Source organism: Guyanagaster necrorhizus, assembly GCF_019112545.1.
Source record: "Guyanagaster necrorhizus MCA 3950 unplaced genomic scaffold BT62scaffold_37, whole genome shotgun sequence".
Classification (NCBI taxonomy): domain Eukaryota; kingdom Fungi; phylum Basidiomycota; class Agaricomycetes; order Agaricales; family Physalacriaceae; genus Guyanagaster; species Guyanagaster necrorhizus.
In genome coordinates, this window is record NW_025064916.1 from 34,452 (window position 1) to 52,651 (window position 18,200).

General features: G+C 48.6%; 7 protein-coding genes across 7 annotated transcripts; 4 read left to right on the plus strand and 3 right to left on the minus strand.

Annotated features, from left to right (window-relative positions):
* Positions 1-686: 686 nt before the first annotated feature.
* BT62DRAFT_1079994 (glycoside hydrolase) lies at positions 687-3,980 on the minus strand (the record flags this gene model as incomplete). Its single annotated transcript, XM_043179545.1, has 18 exons — positions 687-757; positions 810-877; positions 932-974; positions 1,027-1,107; positions 1,165-1,249; positions 1,297-1,738; positions 1,786-1,840; positions 1,895-1,921; positions 1,971-2,033; positions 2,085-2,140; positions 2,188-2,235; positions 2,284-2,362; positions 2,420-2,467; positions 2,521-2,600; positions 2,651-2,735; positions 2,790-3,060; positions 3,116-3,375; positions 3,713-3,980. 18 exons carry the CDS (start codon positions 3,978-3,980, stop codon positions 726-728), a joined length of 2,091 nt encoding a protein of 696 aa, XP_043034949.1. The 3' UTR covers positions 687-725.
* A 1,384-nt stretch (positions 3,981-5,364) lies between these two features.
* Positions 5,365-7,229, plus strand: BT62DRAFT_955726 (uncharacterized protein). Its single transcript, XM_043188349.1, has 5 exons — positions 5,365-5,426; positions 5,535-5,832; positions 5,896-6,061; positions 6,114-6,472; positions 6,528-7,229. Exons 2-5 carry the CDS (start codon positions 5,691-5,693, stop codon positions 6,938-6,940), a joined length of 1,080 nt encoding a protein of 359 aa, XP_043034950.1. The 5' UTR covers positions 5,365-5,426; positions 5,535-5,690; the 3' UTR covers positions 6,941-7,229.
* A 248-nt stretch (positions 7,230-7,477) lies between these two features.
* Positions 7,478-9,135, minus strand: BT62DRAFT_907957 (uncharacterized protein; the record flags this gene model as incomplete). The annotated part of the gene is made up of 5 exons (XM_043183689.1): positions 7,478-7,973; positions 8,022-8,413; positions 8,469-8,703; positions 8,753-8,911; positions 8,966-9,135. The coding sequence occupies 5 exons, from the start codon at positions 9,133-9,135 to the stop codon at positions 7,478-7,480; spliced, it is 1,452 nt and encodes a 483-aa protein (XP_043034951.1).
* A 571-nt stretch (positions 9,136-9,706) lies between these two features.
* On the minus strand, positions 9,707-10,401 carry BT62DRAFT_936977 (uncharacterized protein). The gene is made up of 2 exons (XM_043187222.1): positions 10,294-10,401; positions 9,707-10,238 (listed from the first exon to the last, which is right to left on the minus strand). Exon 2 carries the CDS (start codon positions 10,155-10,157, stop codon positions 9,855-9,857), a length of 303 nt encoding a protein of 100 aa, XP_043034952.1. The 5' UTR covers positions 10,158-10,238; positions 10,294-10,401; the 3' UTR covers positions 9,707-9,854.
* A 337-nt stretch (positions 10,402-10,738) lies between these two features.
* BT62DRAFT_478431 (uncharacterized protein) lies at positions 10,739-13,940 on the plus strand. The gene is made up of 6 exons (XM_043181099.1): positions 10,739-10,775; positions 10,829-10,949; positions 10,999-11,080; positions 11,130-11,510; positions 11,741-13,663; positions 13,733-13,940. The coding sequence occupies exons 2-5, from the start codon at positions 10,831-10,833 to the stop codon at positions 13,649-13,651; spliced, it is 2,493 nt and encodes an 830-aa protein (XP_043034953.1). The 5' UTR covers positions 10,739-10,775; positions 10,829-10,830; the 3' UTR covers positions 13,652-13,663; positions 13,733-13,940.
* Positions 13,941-14,154: 214 nt separating this feature from the next.
* On the plus strand, positions 14,155-15,522 carry BT62DRAFT_936979 (uncharacterized protein). The gene is made up of 2 exons (XM_043187223.1): positions 14,155-14,308; positions 14,369-15,522. Exon 2 carries the CDS (start codon positions 14,557-14,559, stop codon positions 15,199-15,201), a length of 645 nt encoding a protein of 214 aa, XP_043034954.1. The 5' UTR covers positions 14,155-14,308; positions 14,369-14,556; the 3' UTR covers positions 15,202-15,522.
* Positions 15,523-15,991: 469 nt separating this feature from the next.
* BT62DRAFT_923248 (uncharacterized protein) lies at positions 15,992-17,654 on the plus strand (the record flags this gene model as incomplete). The annotated part of the gene is made up of 5 exons (XM_043184488.1): positions 15,992-16,164; positions 16,228-16,386; positions 16,436-16,653; positions 16,713-17,100; positions 17,162-17,654. 5 exons carry the CDS (start codon positions 15,992-15,994, stop codon positions 17,652-17,654), a joined length of 1,431 nt encoding a protein of 476 aa, XP_043034955.1.
* Positions 17,655-18,200: the final 546 nt, after the last annotated feature.

An 18,200-nucleotide genomic window follows, 5' to 3' on the forward strand; every position in this document is an offset into this window, starting at 1 on the left:
TTTCCATTGCCTACTTGCATCGGCGTGGTGAGGCTGGATGCATTGCGGGTGGGATTGTACCGTGATACTAGTGCGTGTCGCTGGATTTCTGCCAGTGTTGGGCGGGACAGGAAGAGCAGGAGGAAAAAGAACATCAGGGATTATCTGAGACCAGAGAATTCGGTATTTTGCCATCTGGTAGAAATCCCGGCGACCTTGTCAGAATGACGTCTGAACAATGGCTTCTTGATCGCTCTCGGACTCGCATTCGGACTCGTTTCAGACTTCTCATTATTTTGCCACACATTGTTCGGGAGTATTTGGTATTGCCAGAAGCATCTCACCTACCGTGCGTGAGTTTTTTTCGTCTCCTGATTCAGTATATGAGATTGTATCTGCAGGGATCCATGCGTACCCTGACCCCTGCCGTAAATGACCTCTGAAGACTACGGCTCGCAAACCAGCGGTGCTCAAAATTCTTGAACTCTGCAGGAGGACCGCCTGACTGAAGGCCTATTTTTTTTTTTTTTGCCAATCACGTACCATCCGGGCATCTCGGGAAAGCTTCATTTTTGCTTTATCACGCTGATCCTCATCTCTCCTGCCTCGCGCGCTACTTTATGCACGGTTCGCTGTTTAAGTTCACTTCATCTCTCTCGATCAACCCTCGATGTCAAATAGATGCGATTTTTGTCCATGATTGTCATATATTTATACATAGACAAGATGACTGACAAACTCCCACCTCAGTCTTGAAGATGCGACCCAAAGAATTCCGCTATTCGTCGTTGTAAATCTTCGTGCTCATGGAAAGGCATCGTAAAACTCACCCAAAGACAATGCCGAACGCTTGTACGTCCGCTCCAGTGTCGCGTAATCGACGTGCTGAATGCCATATCTATACCCATACTAAGACCGAAAAACCTCTAAACCCGGAACTATAAGCACACACCTAACGGATGTCCCACCTTGCCATTCTGCGTCGTCAACCATGCCTATAAACGAGTCAGTGTCGAATTTCCGTACTCCATTTTTACTACTACTCACCCCAAGTGAAGGCACCTTGTATCGGAACACCGTCTTCGTGTATGGATAGCAACATCTCACCGAGATACGTGAGGAGGTAGTCTGGAAATCGCAGATGAATCTTCAATTAGTTAGCTTGAAACGTTTCCCAATGCGTACCTGTTCGGCCAACATCCTCCTTTATTTGCGATATATCCGCGTTCGCGTAGGCAAAAGGCTCGATGGAACCAAACTCAGAAACGTACTGGCCCCCATGGTCAGAAATACTCATTATGAAAGCCTCACACCCACCATTTTATTACTCGGCCATCGAGAATGGATGCCCTTAAGTAAAGCACGAATGGCCACCGGTGTTGATTGGAGGAATATGGCCGCGGGGTCACCAGCGGGACCTTCGGGCCAGCCGTAATCCGAGTCAAAGTATGCGGGTTCGTTACAGACGGGCCACAAGGGATCGGAAGTATTTGCCACGCATGCATCGATCCCTTCGTCCGGAGCCTTTACCCATAGCGAGCGGTAGGCATCGATGGCGAAGAAATCCGCAGAGCCAAGAAGATCAGTCTTTTCCTCGTCGGTGAAGCGCGGGAGATACTCGGCCGGGAGGGTGTCTTTGACAATATCGGGCCAGTCGCCTGTTGTGTATACGGGATTTGCGAAGAGGCCTAATTGGAATGCTGCATGTCGCTCGACCGCAAGTATATCCTCAGTGGTGTTGCTTCTCCATGGTGTGCCTCTAAGGAATGTTCAGTGAATACTAGCCAGAGAAATGAATATAGTTACATGTAATCGTCGCTCTTGAAGGCAATCTCTCCGGTTATGTTCATTTCGCGGAAGGCTGGGAAAGACAGGAATGAGTGAGGAGGCGCTTTATTTCAGCTCGTTGACAGACCCTTGACGGCTGCTGCATGGGCCTTTACTATAATAAAGCATCAGGATCGGAGGAGAAAGAAGCGTGCAGACAATACATAGATTGTATGCGCATTGATAAGGGGCAGTAGACGCGTTGACCCCGGGGGCGAGCGTGGCATCTAGTCTCACGGTGAGCTTTCAGGGTAGGTTTTGATGTACAGAACGTTTACCGAATGGAGAGGACGCGACCTGGCCACAATAAACACTCGGTTCATTGAAAGTATACCTGAAACAGTTGGGCTTATTCTGGCACAAGATCATTCAAACACCAACCAAGTTTTAACACGACCGTTGTATGCCTGAAATACGGTCTTGGCATAGCTGGAAGTTGTATGAGTACATGAATTGTTACGTCCTTTAAACACGCACTTCACAAAATCGTCCACTATTTCTGGAGAAGTAAAAGCTCCGTAATAAGCCTGAAGAGCAAGAGGCGTATCCCAATGGACTGTAGCTCAGTCGGTAAACACAGCTATCTCGAATGGTAGTAAAGGAAAAATTTTACACAATGTTACGACAGGCTCCACATCCTGAGCCAAATGGTAATCAATGACTGCAGAGAAAATGATCAGCATCCCTTATGATACTCTTATGATGAAATCGTACCATCTGAATAATGGTCAATGCCAGCGGTGTTGACGGGAGAGTCAGCGGCGCCAAATGGATAGATCCTCGCCCATGAGATACTACGGAACGATTTTCAAAAAAGTCGCGTCAACTGGGTTCCAATACGTACGAAAAAGAATGTGCAGTGACACCAAGAGCAGCGGATCGTTCGACGTCTTCTTTGTACAAGAAGTATTGAAGATCAACGATATCTCCTGCAATAATTCCAGTTCGGTACTTAACATTATTGATGTACCATGAATGCTTACCGGTTGTGCCATCGTATACGCCGTTCGGCTGTCTAGAAGCCCAGTCCCACATAGTCGGTCCCTTCCCTTCATTCTTCGTAGCCCCCTCAACTTGGTACGCGGACGTGGCGACGCCGTATTTGAAGCCTTCAGGAAATTTCAGGTCTGGCAAGATGTCCTTCGCTGCAGGAGCATAGAAAGATGGATACAAAAGCGGGGGAGAGGGCGGTAGGGTGACCGCTGAGCTGGGAATGCGGGTAGTGGTGAACGGAGGCGGCTCGACAGGTCCGACCTAGAGATTAGTTATCTAATTAGCACTTTCTGGGACGATCAATGAGACTACGAACGAGGTCCCAAAGTTGCTCCAGTCCTTCCGGTGTGTAATCGCGAGGAATCGACCCAATTGGAGGAAAGCTAGCCGTGACCGTGGCGATGCTTGTGGGATTCTGTGTACTGGTAGTCGTGGTAGATACTACCGAAAAGCTTGTTCCTGTAGCCGACTGTGCGAGTGCTACAGAAATTCCGGTCCATCTTTTGGAAAAGGCGAACGAGAGCAACAGTACTTTTATGAGCATCTTGAGGGCAAGAGAATCTAACGAAACAGCCGCTGTATATATACTTGTTTGCATACATATGCCGGTAGAGTCATATGTTTTTCCCTTTTGTTTTCCCTGGCCAGAAATGGGTGCAGATGACGTCCGATACTAGGACAGAGAAGCCTGCTACATCGGCCTTCGTTCATGAAGGGAATTTGTTAACAAGGCCTGGACAATTATATCGGAACTACTGCAGCACATCAGAGGGACTACGCGTTGTGTTGAGCGCGTGTGCCAGAGTAACTGTGAAGCCATTCAAGGTTCTCACTAAAACCACCTCCAAGTCACTGTGCAGTCAGATGATATATAGAAGGTGCTTACAATACTTATTACAAAGAAAGATCTCACACGACCGTACATATTCTACCATGGCTAGGTGGCAATCCTCCATAGGGAAATGATTGGACGACTTCCTCGCTATTGAATTAACGACAAGTGGCGGGGGCTGATGAAGTAATGATAGCCTGAAAAGACGCATACTAGTTCCAGCTGAGACGGCAATCGCCGACTCGCTTCTCATCGCGGCTTCATCATCGCTCTCGCTCTCGCTCTCGGATTCGGTTTCGCATATTTCTTCTGGACTGATTATCTCGCCGTGTGCATTCGCTTTGAGCATGGGAAATCCATGATCCGAATGATTCTGAGTAGGATTTTGCCGTGCGTGGTTATTCGGAATTACTGAAGCATTCTTCAGAGAGACACTTTTCTTTGTTTTGTAGGGTAGGATCATGTCACTTATCTTCACTACCCTTTCCATCCCGAAGATGCAGGAATAGGTAATATATGCGGTATCACGATTCTTCATGATCTTAAATCTACTTGACGCTCCCACCGATCGCAACCAAGCGACCAAAGCTCATAATATTGAGTCGCTGTCTTATTCCAAGCTAATGGAAATGATGCGGCGAGATTGGCCCCATTTCAGTGGTACGTTGTGCCCGTCTTACCCTTCGTATATACTGACCGTACCTCCTTCATTGTAGCGAGATATTTTATTTATGAGCGCGAATTTCTTGACATAGCTAACGTTGGTCCGTGATTGAGATGCGTTTTGCTCGAGGAAACATTATCAGATTTGATGAAGTATGGTATGCATACCAAGTTCAGTTTCTGTAGCCTTCTTCTAACGTTGATGTATAGAGGATGCTATAGTTCGACTAGACAAGGACAAGAACCTTCGGGAAAAGTTACAACGGTTTATCACAGTGGCAGCTCCGAATAAGCAAGCCTGAAGGTAGCATCACCATCTGACTCCCTTTCTGTAGGTTGAAAGACGAATGATAATATAGTAGGGCAATGCTGTTGTTAAAGTTAGATGTTCAGGGATGGAGCATACTAGAAATGCCGAAGCGTGTGTCTTGGTAATCAAAGGAGGCATGTGATCGTGTTGATCCCGTGTTGAGGTTAGGGTTCCAGATTCATCAGGCTTCCCTCGATTCCCTTACGGTACGTTACGGTTGCAACTTGCGATGCGTCTCTGGGCCTCAATCGTTCATATTCATGCTTTTGTTCTGAATATACGATGCTGCCACTTCTCTCAAGTATATAAGTCCCAGCTGCATTTTTGTTTCGCTGTCTCGTGAATATTTTCGCTCCGTTCGTCGTACTCCAAGGCTACTGGCGTCTGTCATGCAGTGTACATCACTGCTCTACCATAACGCTATGATCTGGCCTGTCATTTCAAATGCGGGAGTCAGGCGATAAAATTTACCCTCGCCGTTTTTCTCGGATATATGCGCCCACCTCTTTGGACAAATTCCTTGGGACATGGGCAACTCTGGAGGTCATCCTCGTCCTAGAATACTATCAGGACCGGCCTTTACAGATCCAACTCAGCTGCGCGCCGATCTGGATCTAGTGATTTACCGACATCGCGAAGCGAGAAATGATGGTAGTTGTGGCGCATCTTCCATTCTACGAAGTGCCGCTTTCCCGTGGGTATCTCATACACTTTTTAGTGAAAAACCATGCTTATACAATGTCTTAGATGATTCTTGCATTGCTGAACCCCCCCGCGCTGCATCGCTTACAAGAGAGCATTGAGTCCGCTGGTCGGTCTGACGTGAGGTGCGCGCTTTAATACCCCATTTCAATCCCCCTGGAGACGCCGTCAAACAATAGTTTCTAAAGAAATGCTCAATAACAAATTTGGGATGTTGAGGTGTCATAGGCGTCTCGGACAGCCCAAAATCGGCTGTTCTTCCATGGGTGGAGATCATATCTTAAAGAAGCACGGACTTGATCTCTCGCGATTACACGTTAACCCCGGGAAAGTGTTTTTATGAGATAAGAGTGTGCCCTCTTCTGCAAACAGCCATCTATACTCATGAGTTCGACTACTATTGACGACAGAGACAGCTCTGTGTCCCGTATTGGCACCTGGATCGATGGGGGCACTTCACACGAGTACGATAGTACAGTGTCCAGCTCCAAGACAACCGGAGACCATCTTACAGTCACTTTCACTGGTGTGCCCACTCTGTACCTGCGATATATATATATATAAGACCAACACCGTCTTATAATTATAGGAACTCAAATCGCAGTTTATGGAACTTACGACTCTAGCTCTTCTGGAGTTATCACGTCGTACGCTATCGACGGTGGTAATGCGACACGAGTTACATCTTCGTCTGGTGACGGAGATATCTACCACGCAATGTTTTGGCAGTCGGATTCATTGGGGCTCGAGCAGCAGTGAGTTATGGGCACATCTCTGCTTTTCCAGGAAGGCTCAGGCTTTATACAGCGAACTAATTGTGACGATGGTGCACGTCAATACAGGCTACGGCGATCTTGAAGGGACTGTGTGGTTCGATTATTTCAATGTCTACAATGAAACGACTTCAGCATCAGCTTCCTCATTCGCCGGTTTCGCAACACCTTCATCGTCAACTTCTAGTCCTACGGCAAACTCCCCTGATGCTGCCGCTTCCCTTGCTTCCTCTGATTCCTCATCAGCCAACATTGGCGCCATTGTTGGAGGCATTGTCGGAGGTGTCTTTGTTTTTTTGGTCGTCGCCGTTGTATTTGTATGGTATCGGTCTAGGCAAAAGCGACGGGAGGTGCGTGCCCGCGCAATCGGCAATCCTCCGCCACCATTTCCGGGTAAGCTCACATCCGTTCTTTCTCGCATGACATCCGTCACTTAGTAATTTCGTAGGTTCTAACGGTCCAAGACCTCCGCTTCTTACTTCTGGTGCCGCAGAACCCTTTATACCGACGAGACAAATACCGGTCTTCCCTGTTGTCTCGTACAGGGATGGTGCTAGAGACAGCGTGGATACGTCGTCTTTCACAGAACCCATCTTTGCTGGTCCCACTTCTAGCGTGTCTTCCAAGTTGTCACACCACCAGACGGTTTTGTCATATGTACCGGCAGCGCCAGGGTCATCGACAGCGCCGGTGTCATCCTCGTCCGCTAGTCGGTTTGGCGGTGATAGCGTAGCGGAGATGAAGCAACGCCAAGGGGAGGCCGTGGCTGGATATTTCGAACCTATCCAGCATGTCGACAGTGGGGTTCGCACACGTCCGCAACCAGAAGATGATTTGCCCCCAGTCTACAGTGCTAATTAGCTGCTTCACTTACGCCTTTGCGTTACTCGTGAACTATTTTTGGCTTGGCCTTACATATCAGCGACACCTTCACGCCACCACCTTGTTGCTTTCTACTTTGTGTACTATTTCTTGGGTATATTATTGGCAAGTAGACGTTCTATGCCTTCTTGTACACTACAATTTGAGCCTTGCCGTCGTAAAAATGGATCATTTCACATGAGTTTCTATACTCAGTGAATCGGGTTAACTTTTGTTTCTACGTTTTCTAATATTACGATGTAACTGAATATGAATATCTGTCTTCATGGGTCGAGATCTTATTTTGACGGGTAAAGAAATGTCGAGGCGGATGATACGCGTGTGGTCAGTTCCGTACTTCGGGCAAAAGCTACATGCAGTTATACAAAATGCTGACAACAGTATCTATCTCACTGAATGGCTCGCCTTCGCCTTTGCAGACGATGAGGTGGAAAAATCACTTGTTCAGATGTTACTTAGTCAAATTCAAGAACTAAAGCCTAATATTACATCCATGCCAGTCATCCAGGGATGATCCTAAACGAGCCTAAAATCCCAGAGAGGATCATCGACTTCAAAGTCCTCGTCTTCACGTTCAACAAAATGCTTTGTCGTGAACTGAGCAGCTCGAAGGAAGAGTGTACCATCAAGTTTCTCAGCTCCCGGAAGCTCCGTCTGCGAAAAATCAGGGAGACCCGCAGGACGCGTACCATACAGAGCCGCAAAATATGCCAGGGCTCTCTGTGTCTTACACAGATGGTCATCCCGGTGGAATAAGGCTTGCTGAATTATCCCAAACCACGGATTGGGTGTGGACGACAACTTCCAGTCCTTCGTCACAGAAGACGAGTGAGAAACTACAGACTCGTCATCTGCCTCGAAGAATTTTGGTACATCGAAGCCAGGACGGCCGCGAGAAATCCACCAGGCGAAGGACACAGCCATATAGCCGCGGAGAAGCAGCGCCTGGGACGTGGTGGAAAGGAAGGTTACCAAAGATGGTAAAAATAAGGCCGACGTGACTAGGTGCATACTAAAAAGATGGTCAGCCGAAGATTTCTTCCTGCGACTGAGCACGTACAGAAAGAAGTCTGCATAGAACTTTTTTCCAGGTCTAGAGCCGCCTATTGCGTAGATGATCGTGTTCATCCACTGCAACTCCTCGATTTTCCGGTTTATTTCTTTGGGATCCGATAGATCTAACGTCCACTGATTCGTATACCGGAACAACGCCTCTCCGTTTGCTTGGACTGTCGTTTCTATCGCGTTTTCGTCGTTACTCGGAGGTATTCTGAGCGTATGATCTTTCACAACACGCGCTAGAACATCGAAAGCATGAGTTCCTTTCTTCCCACTAGGTTGATGAGGCGTTTCAAGGCTCGTAGCCTTTTCCGCAAGTGCATCTGACGCCGCAACGGAAGCCAGAGCAGAATAAGGCAGGAGGTTTTGAAGGATGTCATAGTGGACCGTCGCCTGAGCGAGACCTGGAGATATCATTGTCAGTACGTGCACGTACAACTAGTATGACTGGAGACATCCCTTCGACTACCATTCCCGGCAATCCGAATTCAAGGCCGTACCCAAGATGTATCATAGGATGAACCAAACCACCCAGTAGGCGGTTGAGCATGCCCGGTTGCTGGTTACCGTCCATCGCCTCGTCGGAGTTTACAGACTCGGAGAAGACGAACGCTTCCAACACAGAAGCAGTGCCTTTTTCGGCGATTTTTTCCTTGAAGAAGGACATGTAGGCGTCAAAATATCTAGAATGTCTGTCAGGCTCTGAAAACAGGATTGGAGTACGGTACGAACTTCTCGTCTCCCAAATGAGCGTTGAAATTTTCAGCTGTTATTGGGCCGGGAGATTTGATAGCGGGCTTTTGACAGGGGATATCTTCATGATATACGGCCTCGATTATTTCTTTACTGGCACCGAGAGCCCAGACAGCCAATACATGATGAGTGATATGACTGCCCTTATTGTTAAGCCCACTGAACCAGACGGTGACTATATGCACGGCTTACTTATGCAACCTCTTGTCGTTGAAGAAAATATGCCACTTGTCGTGATTATCACGAAGTACGCTCTGCAAAGCTAGAGTAGAGTCCGCATCAGGGCCCGGAAGAAAGGCCGGGGTCAGACTAGAGGCGGCGTTGGATGGCGCTGGAAAAAGCTCGATTGTGCCAGAAGACATGTCCAACGCAGAGACCTGGGAGATGTGACGAGTATGTACCAAGAAACCAGGAAAGCAGAGTATATTATATACCCAGAGCCAGGCCAAAGGCCTCCGTTACTTGTAAAAGGTCATGGGTGGTCTCGTAATTATTTGCATGGGAACGTGTGAGAAGAACATACACCTGCCGAGAGGGTTCGTCACTGTATATCCTATTATCCGACCATCTAGTAATATGGAATGTGAGGACAGTGGTAAGCAGCCGGTCCATAAATGGCTTCAAGCTTTCACGAGATGGACTTGGGAACGCAAATATGTAGTTAGCATGAAACACAAGACCTTGATCCATTCAGCCATCAGGACACGCATAAGCCGAAGGCAGTCACAAGATGCGCTCTTCGCCTCGTTGACGATGTTGTCGGGAGCTGATGGTGATCGTCAGAAAACATGTATAACAGCCCGACTATCCTCGGCATGATGCAGGATTTCCCAGACTAGAACTCCCGAAGGTGATAACCACCGTATGTATCGTTAGCGTTGCTAGTGGACTTGAGTAATCCATTATTTGTCGATTTTATCGATTCAACCTATGGCGGAATTTATATGTCAAATGCACAACGAAGGGAATGAAATAATGGCTAGGCTTGTAGTAGCCTACATGAATTTTGAACCATCCACCTGTTTAAAATTCTTCTCATTCAAAACAGTTGGCCGTCAACCACGCAGCTCGAAGGAAAAGGCTACATCCACTTGCTCTGCTCCAGAGATGTCTGTATATGAAAAGTTGAGTCGTCCACTCGGACGAGCGGGTGGTAGATGAGAAGGGTCTGAGTATTAGCTGGCGCACCGGCCATGGTATCTCGCATTTCATGCCTTCCGATATGTCGTTGGTAGTTACCGTCGATGATACATCCTTTGGAATTATCATTCATAGTTTGGCTCACTAGAGCTTGGAATTCTGCATCGGGGGTCTGTTCCCAATCTAGCCGCCAGAATAGGCTGTCGAGCGAGACGTAAGGGATGCCAAGGAGCTGGGATAGCATTTTCGCAAGCGTGCTCTGTTCAGTGAAAGTTCGATTGGTAAAGAATTGTGGAAGAGACGTCTGTTCTCGCCCTTCCTGTGCCTGTAAAAGATTCAGCTTCCGCGCCCTGTACTTTCAAGTTCATAATATGACTCGCCACAAAAATCCCACTATGTGGATCCTGTATCGTCCTTGGGAGTCGCCAACTAAAGGTCGTTCTATTCGTTCCATCTGTTAGTGACGATCTTCTTGCCAGAGGCTGAAAATCGCAGCTAAAGGTCATGATACATGACGACTCGGCTGATGCTTACCACTTTGCGGTATCGACGCCTTACCTCAAAATAAATCTATACGGCAAAAATGGTTATAAGGATTTCAAGGTACATACATTGTCGAGCTATGTCGAGGAACATGCGGAAGGAAAACTTCAGCAATACCTGAGAATAGATAGAATCCACGCACTGTTCCTTTCTAAGTGCATAAAGTAGTGGACTTTTTTTAAGTTGCCTCCCGGCCGCGGCCTTAATAAATAACGGATGACATAATTATGATCATACGAGACTGTTGCGGTGTCATCCAAATGACAGCCGGCTCGTGTGGCACTTTACACCTAACCACGACGGCGATTCTCTACGGACTGTAGGTGCATATCATTTACAACCTGCTACGCTGGTGACGTCCCGAAAGCTCAGCAATGTTCAAAACTGCAGCAACGAAGTTTGCGCACAATTCGACTTTACCTTCCTTAGCTGGCCATAGCGATATACGTCCTCTTCAGGACCTTATCACAGCGGAGAAATCAGTATTGATATCGTATGTACTCTACTTGCCTAGGTGTTAGCTTATCGCCCAATAAATTCAGGCTCCAGAGACTCAGCATCGACTTGACCAAGGCTGCGGAAGCATTGCGAGCATGGGGTATAGGGGAAGGAGAGGATCTTGGCGTGAGTTTGGCTTCCTATATATTTAATATATTCGTCTAAATATTGCTAGGATACACTGGGTGCATCAACATCAATTATAGCCCATTTCACTCATGCTCTAACGTCGTATGCCACGCATGAGCATGCCGTCCGTGATCATATGAAGTCCATACGGGCTCGAGAAGAGGCTCTTGACGACCTCAGGAGGAGGAGAAAGGTCGTCGTCAGCAAGGCCGAGGCTGCGGAGCGGAAGCTTAGCAAAATGAGTCCCGAACACAAGAACCTTGCGATGCAGACGGACCTCCTCAACCAGCTCCGGGATCAAATTCGGTCCATGGACTTGGATATCATGACGGAGGAGGCGTCGTTGGGAGACTTCAAGCGGTCTACGACACGGTCAATGATGGGCTTGAAATTTGGAGGTTTGCTCGAGTTGAGCGAAAAGGGAGTGGTACGTTGTTTTTACTCCGTCCTGATTGATGTCTTTCGGGTCCATATAATGATAGCTTTTGCTATAACATTTACTTTTTGTTTCCACTTCTGTTTAGTCCCCTTTACGGATCGCGTGCGCCTGCAGACTGGGATTCTGGGGCAGTCCAGCATTTGCGATGCCTTTTGATTCAAATTTCATTTTGTCTGTTCAACTGTTCATTATGATTTATGTCCTGATCCACTCTGCAGATTGTAGGAGACTATGGTAAACTGATTGTCTCGGAGATTCCAGAGGACGTCACGCAGCCTGGGATGCCTAGGTTGATGTACACCGGACATCCCAAGGTGGAAATGCTTATTTCAGAAACGTACAAGGCCGTTAATCAAGTTGGTTTTTCGACGGTCGCATCTGAGGTTCGAGAGCAGCGACCTTCCATACTTTCCTTCCCCAGTTCGCCGATCCAACCAGCTAGATTGGAGGCAGCTTCATCGAGTCCGAACTTTTTGTCTACATCGCAGGGTATGAGCGGAGGACATTTCCTCGATGCGTCGGACGTGTCAGGCCAAACCGACGGTCCTCCAATACCTGTGTTCAGGAAGGACACCCTCTCCTATCCTCCTCTCGAGGCTATTCGCAATGAGGAAAGAGTCGGTTCCTGGAGGGGAGAAACAGAAAGGCATGTGTCTTCTGGTTCGGTATCACCTGTCAAGACACCTTTTTCCATTGAAACTCCTTTGCTCAAAGGTCACGAGCCTGAACAATCCTTCTCATCATCTATTGCTGAGGCGTTGAAATCCCCCGGTTTCGATGAACCTGCGCCCTCTTATGAGGTATCTCATTCGCATTTGTATGCTCCACCCCCTGGTCCACCCCCTGGCGCGGCTGTGATCGGCTCTGAGCCAGGCTCGCGCCGGGTATCGAGAGCCTTATCCGATGAAGCCGAACTTGCTTATACGGCGGTCGAGGAAGACGCTGCGCATGAGCACAGAGATGACAAGCATGTTCGATTTGGGCATGTCGGTGATGTCGACGAGGAAGTGGAGAGGCACCAAGCCCAGGTGGAGTCGGAGCCTAAGAAGGACTCTCCTTCTGGCCGCTCCCCTCGTCGCATTCCTGTGCCTTCAGTGTCAACAGAGGATGAGGAACGAGAGTTGAATGCAGCTGCTGCTAGGGAAGTCAGTAGAGAATTGGATGCACTAACGTTCAATCCACCTCTACCACCACCTTCTCCACAAAAAGACTCAGAAGAATTGCTAGAGCGTGGTCGTCCGCTATTCCCTGCAGCTCCTTCGCTTGGTTATGGGCCGCCTCCAAATCGCGACCCGTCACCTCTTGCTCCTCCTTCAGCACCCTTCGCGCATCGTTCGATCTCCAATATTGAGATTACCGTGCCTACCCCAGCGCAGTCGTATGCACAGGCACATCGTGCATCGAGCTCGTTTGGGTCGCGCAACGAAGCCATGAGCAGCCCATTAATCGAAAGCAGCCCATTAATCGAAAGCCGCCCATTGCCGGCCACGATTCATCTCCCAGGCGGTCAATCTTCTCCTGGTCCCTCTCTCAACTTTCCCTACCGCGCCAATGCCTCCGAGTTGCCTCCTCCTCGACCAGCATTTGCAGGGCGTGTTAGATCCTCCTCGTCGAGTTCCTCATCCGCACAGGTCCCATCTGGTGCGCGGACCATATCCGCAGCTGCCTTCCGGCGACCACCACCTAGGATGACAAGCAATGGAGGCTCAGCCGATATTAGCAGTAGCCCCGCTGCAAGCCTTGGCGCGGGAGCGTCGCCTCCTCTACCTCCCGTTCCTGGACCTGCAGATACGAGTCCGTTGTCGTTCAACAAGAAACGGTCGGTGTCGGTCGCTGGTTCACCCTTGCCGCCCAAGGGAAACGCGTCAATCCTTCCGCCAGCCCCGGGAGGTGGGAGAAATAGCTTTGCGGAGAAGGAACGGTTGGATTCCCCGGTATCGGATGAGTATGATTATCTCGATGCGTATGTGGACGAGCCTGAGAGGAATTCGCAGCCCGCCGACGGAAGCCCAATGCAGCAAGACTTTGGGTCTCTAGGGAACGTTAAGGTCGTAAATGACGGGTCGCCAATCAAGGGAGGCTATGGAGAGGGCAAGTTTGCTACGGATCTGGAGGGGGGATTGCGGTAGAATGGCCAGAGCGTGTGTTCGATTTCTTGTTCTTTTTTTTCAGGTTTAGCTCACTAATTTTCTTCGGGAGCACTTCTCAAGTGATCTATCGCCATTTTATCATGGATTTCTATTTTTTCCCCGTCATAATGATACGGCCATGCATAAATCACCTTCTGTAACTGCTATACTACTGTACGCTACTGTACTGAATCTTTGACTATTTAGTTGAACCCTCGAGTTCCCCGTCCCATCTTTCCAGGTACACGCGTATACTCACGTCAATGCGTCAAGGACGTTCTATTTAGGTGTTTACGTTTCTAAATATGCTTTGGCTTCATGCTTTTTGTTTTTGTTCTCCGAACAATAAGGTAAGTGGTTACGTGCCTTGGGTGGAAAATAACTCCGTGGTTGACAATAAGATGGCCTGTCTGCTTTATTTCGGGTCCGCCTTCTTTTTGTGATGCACAATGGCTAGATGTATAAGTACTGATGTTGATGAATGTCGGTCTTAACGATCCCCACTAACGATGCTTGCTACGACGAAAATTGTATTCCCTCCCCCACCACCGACGACGAACAGCCTATCGTCCCTCGAGCGATCTCGGCTCCTCCGCAAGACGAAGAAACTCGAGCGCGTATTAGGTTCCGCGCCTCATTTCATCGATGATCCTTTGGGTAAGTCTCGAGTTTTATCATACTAAATCAACCAAAAAACCTGATATTTGATTCGAACAGTCCTCGATCTTCCATTCACCACGGATTTTGAGTCAATCTCCTCGAGACCGTCAACGTCGTCACGAAGCAGCGTGGACTCTTCGCGTTCGTTGTATCGGGTGACGTCCATTGACAGGCCGCGGTCGCGGTCCATGCCATCTCGGCGGTTGAGCGTCGAGGAACCATGGCCAAGTTCGAAGCCACCGCTTATGAAGCTGTCAAAGTCCCCAGGGTTTCTGCCCAGCATACCAGCGTCACCTCTCGCTGCAGACTCGTTCTCCCCAGCAGCTATGACCCCTCCAGACTCTCCGACGACCCCAGAGTTCATGATTCCGACTAACAACAGCCTGCGTCGTCAGAAAATGGACCGGTTGCGGAGGAAACTCGGTGACGGTGTCCCCGTGGACCTTGTTTTTCCCAAGCAAAGGGAGAGTGTCGTGGTTCAGGCCCAGGTGCACAAGTTCACCCCGGTGATGCTTTCACCTCCGCCTGTGTCTTCCAAACCCCTTCCGTCGCGGGACTCTATATCTTATCCTTCTCCTCATCGTGCGGTGCGTAAGGTGAAGCGTAAGCCCGTACCGCCTTTCGATCCTTCCGAACTAGAAGCTCTCACTCCGTCGCCCCCCGTCGAGACCCGACGAAGGACTTTGAGTTTGAGCTCGAGTTCCTCGGAGTGTAACTCACCTGCATCCGAGTATTCGGAAAAGAGCTTCCTGTGGGATATACCTGAAGAGTCAGCAGGACATCCGCGATGCTTCTGGACTGGCGCAAAACGGGGTCGCAAGGAGGACTTGGAGTGGCTGGAAGTCACGTACTCCAAAGAATTGGGGTTGACCGTATCTTCGCCCCCCTGATTCACGCTAGGATCAGACAATCTTCGTTTCTATTCGCCGTTAGTATGCACTTGTTTTTGCTGCTCGCTTGTCTGCTTTAATCTACGCGTCTAATTTTTTGATAACTACTTAGTAGTACATCTCGATGATGTATTCTTCTGCTGCTGATCGACGCCATGCTTTATCTTACTACTCATTACAATAGCCTCATACTCGTAGTTTAATGGTTACATTGTACGAGTACAAGACTATGACTACTTAGTGGACCATGAATACTGAAGCTAGAGGTCTGGATCGCCATCAAGCTCGCAACGAATTACTAATGAATCGACGCCTCTTTAGGACTTACCTTCTCACCACCGCCCGCCAGTGGCCATAGAGTTCAATCAGCATCAGTATGATGTATCTCCAGCCAATCATGAGATTTACTTGGAAGATCCATATGACTAGGTCGGCCTCTTTGGTGGATTGTTACCGCTCACGCGGCCGTGGGTTTGGTTCCCTTGGTTTTCCCATGTTGAACTAATGAATCCCTCACCCCGGATAGATGAAGCCCACACTTATTATTCGCATGAGTATTTCCGACGTTTCGCTGATTAATTACTGATAAACGCATCCTGATTCGTTCAGGGAAATACGGTAATCTATGCGCTTCAATTTGGGCTGTCAGGGATTAAATGGAAGTTGGTACACCTCTTCATCATCGTGTACGTACCAAGATCAGCTGTGTGCTCTGAGCGGATGTTCTTTACGCCTTACTACAAGCATAAAAGCCACGCTCTGTCACTCGACTTAGGACCAACTTGATAGAATGTCTACCACCGCATTCGAATGGTTCCCACCACCCACCATCCATCTTTCCAAATTCACTCCGAACACCATCCCGGGCGTCGACGCTGAATCAACTCTTTCTCTACAGAACGTTCTCCGAGATAACCATGTGAAGTGGCACGTCTTTTTTAATCGTCTACTAAGGTTTCATAAGTAAGTGAGTCTCGTGGAGGACGCTGCTGCTTCGTTTCCGAAGCTTACAGCAGACCATGGCAGCCATATTACCCACCATGTTCTTGCAATTTTTGCCCTTGGGGCGAACAAGAAAACCATTGAAGCCGTCTATCAAGAGTATATTCCCATGCAAAGTCCCGCCATCAAGTCTCCGAATAACATATCCTCGGAGAATTTTATTACTCACTTGGGAGATGATCAGTGTGTATTATAATTCATCAAATGCTACCGATGCTGAAGAGGGCTCTAGATATTACGAGGCGTACAAGACCTTTTTCCGAGAGAACATCAGAGAAAAAGGAATCGCGACGGTGCTAGAGGAGTTCGTCTTCTCACCATCTGCTAATGTCAACTCTGCTGGGGACAAGCAGCCGGCTATGCTTAAACGATTGCTCAGTGGTTTGGTGCATCCCATCATTCACACTGGGTATGGTCTTGAATTCGGTTTGCCGGGTATGATCGTCGAAGGTAATTACAACATTCTTCGCCTCGGCGTTGTATACTAATGATACGGTCGGTTGTACTAGGCCTCGCGCAGGCGGCAGTTCATCATGATCAACTCGAACTGCTCTTCCCTCCTTCCTTCTTCGAACCAGTCGATACCCTCACAGGGAAGCTTTCCGCCAATCTCACGTTGGACTCGGACCCGAGTGGCAACACAGAAATCCATGCTTTCGATATCTTAGCACGGGTTCTAAAGGATGACACGCTGAAATTTCCGGATACTAGCGATCCCGAATTTTTCGCATATACGCTTCGAGACAACGGAGAGACCCTGCTTGGATATGCGAACCAATGGACGCTCGATCCCAAGGATGTGAATCGTAAGATCGAAGAATTGGAGTGGATGAACACCATCCTATACGCCGTTGCTGGTTCTCACCCTGGAAAGAAGTTTTATGCTGATTTCTTCTAGTGCGTAGGGCTTTTGATTCTCACACAAACGAATGTGACGACGCATTAATGGTTGATATAGCATGCATCTCGTCACCTCGTCGTTGTTTTTATCCCCTTTCGCTGCATATCTCAGTCCTCCTTCACAAGCGCTCCTTCTCCGTAGTTACATGGCCGTTTCCCTCGCTTGGTGGGTAGCTCGAGGCCGGCCCGGATTCGACATACCGAACTTCTTCGAGGCAGCGATCCAGGATTCGGAGCCTGCCGCCAGCTCATCAACCCCAACCTGGAACTTGCCGTCTGCTCCCAATCCATGGTTCGCTATCATTCAGCAAGCAATTGTCCACCCGGATGATCATTTATGTAAAATCCAGAGAGCGTTTGTGCACTATGCGACACTTTATGGGGCACGTCCGCGCGATGAGCTCGACTTTTCGCAGACGGAACTCGAGGGAGCGGAGAGGCTGGATGGGACACTCTTTCTGCGCGCGGCGCAATTGACGGCAAAACATTTCGAGTATGAAGGGAAAGGGGAGAAGTATCCGGCTGCGCAAACTTTGTGGGACTTTAATTAGTTAGACAATGTGGAGGATGCATTTTGTATGAGGACCTAAAATCAGTAGGAATGAATTTACTTTAACAACGACGAAGGCCGTTCATGGAACTACATTGATTCGCATACTGAAAGTTGCACTCTGCTCTCCTGGCTCTCGTGATTGAGAAGAACGATGCTTGCATGGAGACCTACACATTTACTATTGAAAAATGTATCAAAAGAACCTGCAAGTATACCAGAGGGTCCGCTTGTACCGTACTAAATAGCAAGGGCACCTTCCGAGATCATATTGGCCAGCCTTTACGGCAATGACTCACGCAACGTTCCACAAGACCTGGAAAAGATGAGATACCAGCCCGCCGGCGGGCCAACGACAACGTCCCAGTGTACCCCAACATTGTCAAATTTCCGGCGTAAAATGCAAAAAAAATCCGGGATTGACATCATCATAGCACCTTTTGGTCCAAAATGACCAAAAATCGAAAAATCCGGAATCGAGGAGCCTCCTAAAAAGGTAACGGCCGATCGATCATTTCATCTTCACTGCTCCGTCCCTCACAAGTAC